Source organism: Taurulus bubalis (genome assembly GCF_910589615.1).
Source record: "Taurulus bubalis genome assembly, chromosome: 7".
Lineage (NCBI taxonomy): Eukaryota > Metazoa > Chordata > Actinopteri > Perciformes > Cottidae > Taurulus > Taurulus bubalis.
Window position 1 is genome coordinate 23,650,305 of NC_136595.1, and position 9,783 is coordinate 23,660,087.

Consider the following 9,783-nt stretch of genomic DNA (forward strand, 5'->3'; position numbering starts at 1 on the left):
CTTTGTGTGTATTGAAAAATTGGTCATTCTACTTTTGCTTGGCTATTTATCACAAGTATTGTACATTTCAAGTCACAGAGCAAAAACAAAAACCACATGATGAACGTCCTGATAAAACGTGTGGGAATGGATCAGAAGCAACAGATGAAACGTGATCAATCAGCGGAGAAGCAGCTGCAGGTGTGTCTGCGGTCGCGCGAGGGCGGAGCTCGCGAGAGGAGATACCCCGGAAGTGATAGGTGAGAAATGTGTTGCGTTCACGTGCCGCTTCTCCTTCAAAGCACCACATTAATTCAAAAATAAGGATTCCATAAACGATGTATGGTTATAATCAGCATTATAGTACATCTACATGAATTTAAAAAGAGAAGAAAGTTGGACCAGTTGGACCACGTCACTGCTGAAGTAGCTCGTGCTCTCCATACAGGAACGTGAGACGATTTTTTTTCCCGCGCCACGTGGTTTGTTTTAATGGCCGCTGTGGAGTTTATATTGTTTACATGTTGTCTCTTTGGTGGTGGTGTATTCGTCGTGTTTAATTTGTCCAAGTGCCGTCTCTTTTCTTGTAAATTCTTGCGAGGCCACAGCAGGAAGGCAGGTGTATAATTATAATTGAGAATCGGACAGAAGGGGTCTCGCTGCTGATGTTGCTCCACTTGTCTTTAACTGGACGTTTAATGCAATCTACTTTGCTTTAACAGTATTCCCCCCCCCCACCCCTCTCTTGTCCCCCCCCAAATGTAACACGGTAACAATTAATCCAGAAAGAAAGATAAGACGTGATACAAAAGCACAATACAACCTCGTGGTTTAAAGGTAACGTAAATCAGTGTCCTACAAAGAGGCAACTATACCAATGTCTCCGCTGGGATTGGTAGCCTGTCGTACTAAAACCTCCGTCGGATAAGCCCAAAAGGATTTCATAATCGGAGGCATTAAGGCCGGCAGTTACATTCACTCGGTACATTTTAACTGACCTACTTTCTACATAAGTACAGTTTTACACAAATACTATAACTTGAGTAAAATGTATTTAATGTGACAGTACTTTTAGGACAATGTTCTAGTATGCTTTCCACCTCCTGCTGAAAAGTACCTGAGAGATAAACGTGGAGTAAAAAGTATATTTGCCACTTAAACATAATGGAGTAAGACTCTTATAAAGTACGTGTACTTGGCTACTTTCCACCACAAGAAGAGACTATGGCAGGTTTCACCACCAATCCCACTCTCTGTATCCTAATATTAAGGATGAGACGATAAGGTGGAGTCGCCCAAAGAAGACTTGATTTAAAAAAATGGTGGCATGCTTTTAAACGGCCAGCTCCTTCCCAACCTCACAGCTCACCGTCATCTGTATTTGAGGAAACGGGACGTGGACAGATCAAGTATGATCGCAGGTGTGACGAAGCATTCTGTCACTCAAGAGTTGCAAAAAGGACCAAGACACTTTAAACTTAATTCCAGATCTAAATTCAAATTACATCTCCTAATTATAGCGCATTAATTTGCAACGTCTTCATAAGGAGTGTGCAGGGGCTCTCTTAATTGCCTTTTTGATGGCGATGAAAACTGATCACATCCCATCTTCCTAATCATAGCACTCATTGTTCGCATGCAGTGCAAATATCAGCGGCGTGCGCGTGTTGACTCTAACCTGGTGTTAAACCACAGACTAAATCCTATTTGGAGCCATGCAGCGCTCTGGCAGACAAAAGCAAAGCCAGCAGCCAGCTCAGCACTCAGAGGTAACATTTACACAGGGGACTGAGAACATACTGTGGATCCCTACAGCTACACAGCCAGCTTGTCAAAGCTGTCTGTGTACTACAAGCTGTCAGGCCTTATGGACTGAGGACCCCACCAGGACACGGGTGGTACTGCACGCATATACAGGCAGGAACTGCTGCCACTTTAAACGGCTGAGTTCTTAAAGGCGTTTTGTGTATGTCATGTCCTGACCCCTAGAAGCAGTACATGTGATTTTTTTTTTTTTAAAAGGTTTAAAGGAGATAATGAAAGCTGATACACAACTTCTGTACACAATTATTTACCATGATGACAAAAATTCTCTGTCCTTCATCTGAGATACCAGGTAGAAGAGTGACCCCACCCCAAAAAAAGAAAAAACAGACATAAATCCAGAGTGTCCAACACTTTAATACAGAAAATTACAAACATATTAGTTTACTTTCTTACAATGTCTCAAAAATAACCTACTAAAAACACAACAAATGTAAAACACATTACAGTTAAAACGTCTATAAACAGGCAAATGTACACAATATAAAACACATATATACACTCTTTTAATATATTATTATATAAAGATTTGTGTTTTTTTTTTTTAAACCTTTTTTAAAACTGGAAGCCAAACAGCTTGAAGAGGGAGTGTTTCACAGAAGATGAGAACTGTTGAATATCACACTGACACACCATATGTTATGGATAGGTAGTTTTTACATACAGTTGTTGGATCCTGTGTATTTTCTGAAATTAACTGTTGAAGTAGACAAAGAAATGACATCTGAATACATGAAACGTGCTGTTTAAACCTTTAAGTGCTACTGATATTACTGGATTATACAGGATCTAGAAGCCACGTTTGCTTACATACAGTATGGAGTTACATGTGCAGCTTCATGCAGAGTGGAGTGTTTGAAGGTTGTGCACAATGATGACTTTTCTATTTACAAAAAATAACTATGCCATTTAGCTGCTGTGAACCGTAAACCGATTAACAGTGAGCATGTGAAAACATGATGTGCTGGACCCCAAACCACATGAGTTCATGCATTTCTGTCTTTTTTTTTTCAACTGATGATGTCACTCATGAATCCACGGAAAATGTCAAGTGGGGGAAAAAAATACCATATTTGTGTGAAATCCTTCAAATGAAAAAAAAAAAAGAAAAATATCACAACATTCACAAATCCCCCCCCAACCCAAAAAAAAAAGAAAATTACAAATGTATATGTCTGAGCTCTACTCACTCTTTCCTCAAGCTGGTAATGCTTCCACATTCTGTTTGTCTCCAGGTTTCTCTTCTTTTTTTAATCATTTATATATATATATATATTTTTTTTTTTACAAAAGCAGCAGAGCGAGGAGGAGGAGCGAGAGCAGGGAGCTGCTGGCTGCTGCAGTCGCCGTGTGCGACGTTGCTCGGTCGTAAAGACGAGGAGTCCTCGGGGAATTCTGCTTCAGTTTACTCGGCGGCAGCGCCTTTAAATCCTCCAGAGCGCCGTAGGCTGCCAGGGAGAACTCGGGGTCTCCGGTGGTCAGCAAGTCAAACACGCAGGACTGAAAGTACACGTCCTCCACCTGCAGAGTCTCTCTACACCTGGCCGTGGCCCGCTCCACTGTGTAGACCTGGTGAGGAGGCCTCAGACGACCCAGCTCTGTGTTGGTGCCCTGCAGGCGGGGCTGCTGGCTCTGGCGGTTCAGCGTGTGCTCTTTGATGAGCTCGTTGCGTGGGCAGCCGTGCAGGCAGAGCTGCAGACCGCCGTTGTCCGAAAAGTCCAGGGTGTCTTCTGGCATGCGGATGGCAAAGGTCAGGTAGCTGCCCACACGCCGGACGATGATGGAAGTGCCGATGTAACGGGCCTGTATCTTCACCTGGCGCCCCACTCCGGCGCCGCCGCGCTCTACGATGGTCAGGCTGCCGCTCTCGCCGCCGCTGCGGGACCCGTCCTGAAAGGCCTGCGGCAGATCGTCTGTGGTGGCCTGGTACACCTTCTGATCGGTGCAGCCGTGGAAAGACTTGAAGATCACAGTGATCTGAAATAAGAGGAAAACAAAAGATCAGCATGATTATCTTATAGTTTGACTCTTACTTTCAATAAAAGACTCTTTTTGCTTAATCTAATGACAAGCATTACAAAAGTATGCCCTAATTGGTCTCGAATAAGAGCAGTACCAATTAAAGCCACAAGGTGGCAGCAGGAAACCAAACATTCTGACTGCTGTGGAAGGTGTTGATGGCCCACACTGGCCTTTTTACAGAGTGACAGTGATTGCTGTCAGTGGTTCACTGGATTGTTACCACCCAAAGAGAAACTGCTCAAATAAACCACAATCAGTGTGTGGTCCCCACTATTTCCTTTCTTACCTGGAAGAAAACCCATACTAACACTGAAATGAAAAGGCAATACCGCCACTAGTCCTCCCTGAATGTTGGCTCAAACAACAGCGTTTCATAACGGCCTCAAATCTCCATGCATCTTCCAACACTTCTCCTCCGCTGGCAGAGTGACTGACTGTGATTTGTATTCCAGCTGAGCTTTGAAAAATTGGGGCCTAACCTGTGTTTCTTCAAAGTATCTTGACAAAGCGGTGGCTGTGGTTACGTTTACACTTACGGGGATACAGTATTTGATGGATGATTTCCTGTCTCAAGTCTGGCAGTTGCAAACGACTCCAAAATCATGATGGGCGCATGCGGGTGCCGGCACAGACATCCCCGACTACAGGTTTGCATTAGGCTGCATACCTAAAATACACTTTAACGTGCCTCGAGTTTATTCGGAAATCCCTCGTCCAATATAAGTTTGTTTCGTATAGATTTCCAACGGCGGATAACGTTGGTACATGTAGGAAGTCAATGACATTTCCAGACATTGGGCAACACAATTATTTACTATTTAAGCCAATGATTCATGTAAAAGCAGCTTTCTTAACCTGTGTTAATGGACATGATCTGTGCATGCTGAGTCTTGTATACCAATGTGACTTTGAGTCACAAAGACATGATAAAGGTTTCAACACCTTTTTCAAAGCATGAAAACCCCAGCCTATTTCATTAACGGAATCAAAAGCCCTCGCTGCCGTCCAATTATTCCTTTGTTTTTCCACATTATTCCATATTTACACAAAAAAGCACCCAGTTAATTATTTGACCAGAGGGGTGAAAAAACATTCCTGGTCGTGGCGGTGGAGGAAAATGTTTGAGTGAGCGTTAATCACTACCATATGACCACCCATGTGTTAAAAGGTAGAGCGCTCAAGCATGTCTGTGATTCAACACCGCTGAAGACTCCCCTCCTCTCTGTTCCCTCACAGATCTGAAGGCGCTCCAAGACAAGAGGAATGCTGGAGGCTCGAGAGGCACCGTGGAATGACGATTAACTTCACATGTTGATACTTTATGGCAATACTTGAACGAGCAAGCAACGTTATATTTTTGCCAAACTTTTCTTTTCTTTTTTTTTTAAGTCTTTGAATTTCTTCATGTGAAATCTTGAATAGATTTACCCGGTCGGACCTCAAAGTTGTGTTCAAACGAAACGATATAAAGACTTAAAGATATATGTAGAATGTGAGAGTTTGCAAGTAGACTTTGTTTTGTTTTAAGGGGTCACATGCCAAAAAAAAAAACGTGGGGAAACACTACTCTAAACTATGGCTGCAACTAACTGTCGCGATATTACCCGATTTAATCGTTCAGTCTATTGACTGTTTAAACATTTCGTGAAGCCCACAATCTAAATTTTGCTGGTACAAACGCTTATCATTTATTTACTGTCTCCTCAATATGAGAATGTGATCCAAGAGATTATTTGGCTTTTTAGGTTTGGGTTTTTTGGTTAGCAAAACGTGTTACCACTTATCAAGTTGTAATGTTGCCGCTCTGCCCGTCCTTACCTTGCTGGTTGCCGTGGCACTGGAGCCCAGCACGACGGGCACGTTGGTCACCTGCACCGACAGGAAGCGGTTGTCAATCAGAGGCCACGCCCCTTCCACCTTGCAGGTCTGAAACTCGTCGCGGAAAGTCCGTAGATGCGGGTCACCGAATAATCCACAGTGGGCGTATTTCTTCTGCTGCCCGGCTGCGCCCGACATGAGGACCCGGTTCTCGTAGTCGCACAGCTCCGATACGACCGGGCGCGACGTGCTGGGGACCTTGGCGGAGGAGGTGGGCCCGTCGCTGGAGCAGTTGTGCTGAGAGAATAACTCCTTAATGCGGAAGACGGCCGAGTGGTAGACCAGGTCGCCCCGACAGCTGCGCGCCTGCCGACGGGTGCACTGAGCGTAGGCACGCAAGGCAATGCAGTAGTCCACGTCTAGAGACACGTCATCCTGCAGACCGCTAGTGGGTGAGGTAGAAGCCACATACTCCGCATTGCAGCGCTGGATTCGACACTGCTGGCAGTGAGCTGCAAAACAAACAAACAAACAAACGAGCGTTGACTTTTTGCACTGCAACGTCATTATTACATCACAGTGAAAATATTTGCTTCTCCCCCTCATTTTCACAAGTAACCTCCCTCTCTGTTAAAATACCGCTGACTAGATCCACCAATCGGAACAAAACAAAAAACTTTTTTCCCCCTAATGTAATCTTAAACTATCTGACATTTACGGATGCATTACCTCAGCACAGTGCACGAGGCAGCACGGTCCAAACTTTTCCACTATCAAGTTTAGCTCAATCAGGAGAGCCATTAAAACCAAAAATGTGTGAGCTCACGAGGCCATGATCCCACACTGAGCCCCAGAGTCAGTCAAATCTTATTTCCCCCAACTAGCCCTCACAGCAACAGCACGTCGCCTCACCGTAGGAGGAAACCAACCTGTGTTAGTTTGCCTGAGGGTGTTGAATGTGGTTTGGGCTGTTGCTGGGGTAATTGAAGTCCATTAAGCTACGCTACATGGCACGGCAGGGCCGGGCACACGGGGGCAGCCAAACGTCTCTAAAAGTCACACTTGTTCAGCAACTCCGGGTCCAAACTGGAAGCTAGAGGGACGATGGTGGGGGCTGCAAGGCACAGCATGTGATATTTGGGAGGTTTCGCCTAAATTCTGGGCTTCCTGTTAAATTACGACGAAGTGGGATATTTATTATCAAGGAAAACAAACCCCCCAAAAAAACGGCAGCCATTTCTGCGTGGATGTTAATCGCACTAACTTCAGTGCAGTGCTGCGTTTGGTTGGGATGTCTCATGTGCTGACTAGAATATAATAACTCCTGCTGGATTGTGGATATATTTTCCATTTCAGCAGCATCCACAACACAGTACACCACTTCTACTGCAAAAACAGGGATCAGTTGCAACAGACTGCTCCTCTATTGCAACAGAATAATCTTCTGTTTACTCCGAAGCTCCATCTAATCTCCCAACAGCGTGGACAAAGACAACAAGATAAGCGCTGTGATTTCACACCAGTGCACATGAATATTTTTGCACCGTTTTTTCCTTTTCTCATGCGTCTGATTCACTGAAGGGGGCAGGACGGATGATTAATGCATCTCACAGCCGCTGCACTTCAACACAAGCTCTGATATATAAAAAAAAAATTGAGATTGAGTGTGAGAGGTCAAGTTGGAGGCACCCTGCATCCCTCCTCTGAATTCCAACAGGCCTCCCCCGTCTCGCTGCGATGCGAGGTCACCCAAGTCTGCTGTGATTGACACTTTCGGACAATCGCTGCCTGCACAGCCATCAACAACCGGGCATCTCCCCAAAGGGTCTTTATGCTCCGGCACTTAGTAGACTACCAACAAGTGTGAGGACCATGAGGAGAATATGAAAGCAGAAAAGGAACAAGCCAACAGTATTTGTATTGGTGGAGATTAGTAGATGTGAGTTAACCCTGGAGATAAAGGACGCCGTTTTCTAAAGGCTTTAAGTTGCACTCTAACGAGAGGCCACCATATCCACACTGAGGGCCTGACTGGACCCAGTGCCAGCTCATCAGCACAAAACATGGCGGAAGACACTTGATGACTATTTTGAATCCCCTACATATATCAAAGTGATTACACTTTGACACCATGTTAATGATCAAACTTTTAATAAATATTAATATTTATTAAAGTACCTACATTACTCGACCCAAAGTCTGACTATTTTTTGCACCATAACTTTTAAAGTGTGCCACGTCCATTTGCAACAAACAACAAAGAAGAACCTGAGGGGCCCCCAGGGCTCTTAAGATAAGGTGCAGCACAATAGTTCAATATTGTTTATCTTTACATTAGATGAGATAGTTTCATGTTTCAACTATTTGAAGACATAAACGCCTTTCATTTGATCTTTAACAATTAACATTAAAAAACATGTATGTAGCAAAATAATAGTGATAAGTATTGGTCTGTTATGAATGTCCACATTGAAAGGGACTAGTGACTTTTTATCCAAAAAAGTATATAGACAACACTGTCCAAAGAATACTTTTACTAATTTGTTCAACTTTATCGAACAGTTAAACAAAACGCACCTCCTCCGTGGAAATCTAATCTCAATCAAATCCGCGTCATAAACACGAAATTGGGAACCAATTTAGGAACTGGAGCACAAAACATGAAATAAACCAACTTTATGATTTGAACAGAACATTCTCATGAGTTGGACGCAGTGATTTCTGATCTCTAACGGGGAGAGAGAGCAGCGACCGACACGTTCAGAGGCCAAAAAGTTGGAACCCCATCATGCATGGTAGCTCACAAAGTTAATACATGACGCACGAACACGGGGAAATAACACGGTTCACTTGAGTCTGGCGACACTAAAAACAGTCTAAACTGTTATAAAAGTAATACTCGGGACTTTAATAGTACATGTGACCACTTGTTGCCCGATTAACGGTATTTGTGTGGCTTAGAAAACCCCAAACAAGCTCCGTAGTTTTCTTCTCGTCGGACTGCGGGTGCTCGGACCACAGTTGCTAGCGAGCTAAGCTAACTCGGCTAAACCCGTAAAACCATGGCAACAGCGGTGATAATAACCGTTAAGCGGTCGGTTGACTAGCTGGTTGGTGTCGTCGTCGTTCTGCGCGAGAGCGGTTTGGGACACACGTTCAGAAAGACGTCCGTTACGTGCGTTAACTCGTGCTGCTCGGCTAGCAGCAACAGGACATTAGTACTTTGTCCGCGATACTTTCAAACCAGCAGCGACTTTTCTCCATCTTTAAAACACCAAAAGGAAACACTCAAAACATAAGTAATTATGCTTTAGGAGGGTGTCCGAGCTGTTATAAAAAAAGAGTTTGAGTTTGAGCCACGCAGCGCCTGGGAAAAAGTTAACTTTTTTCTTTTCTTTCTTCCCCACCTCCATTGCGGAGGGAGCGGGACACAGCTTCGCGTGGAGAAGCACGGATTAAAAAAAAAAAAGAAAACATAAAATAAAGCAACACTCACCTGGTCGAAAGAGCAGCGAAAGTAAAACCATGGTGATCGTTACACAGTCCAAAAGCTGCCGCTTAGCCGTGATCTGTGGTCCGCTTCTCCCCATACCAATCCATTCAGTTAGAATGGAGTTCCTCGACTGCTTCTCATCGACGCTGCGGCTGCGGGGAAATCAGACACACACAAAATTCGTCTTCCTTCCCAAGCGCTGTCATTCAAAAGGGGGCCCCTGTCTTCAGGGCGGCTCTACGAGGGAGGGGTCTAAAGCGTAGACGGGGGGCCCCCAGAGGTGATTGCTGGCCAATGAAACACTAATTATTCACTAACCGCTTGATATTTACATGTAGTGGCAATTACTTGGCATTTGAGACAGTGGAAAAGTGCCTTCAACAACAGAGGGCGGGTGTGGAATTATACTTGCCCTTATTTATAATTGAAGAATCACAGGGTGTTGCGGTTTATAATAGTATAGCAGTCACCTATTAACTACACATGCACAATGCTAAGGTTACAACTCTGAGGTAACTCAGCATAATCAGATGGGACGAGTTATAAAGCGGTTCTTAGACAGAGCCGAATCAGACTCGTAGAAATGTTTGCACTACAAAGCACTGAGGGACAACTGACCCCTCTGACCCTCCTCTTCCTCCTCCTCC

At 44.4% G+C, this 9,783-nt stretch overlaps 1 protein-coding gene across 1 annotated transcript; it reads right to left on the reverse strand.

Annotated features, from left to right (window-relative positions):
* Positions 1 to 2,142: 2,142 nt before the first annotated feature.
* On the reverse strand, positions 2,143 to 9,342 carry rgmd (RGM domain family, member D; the record flags this gene model as incomplete). The annotated part of the gene is given in 4 exon segments (XM_079220713.1): positions 2,143 to 3,780; positions 5,644 to 6,155; positions 9,140 to 9,294; positions 9,296 to 9,342. Coding segments are annotated over 4 exon segments (1,407 nt in total). The 3' UTR covers positions 2,143 to 3,087.
* Positions 9,343 to 9,783: the final 441 nt, after the last annotated feature.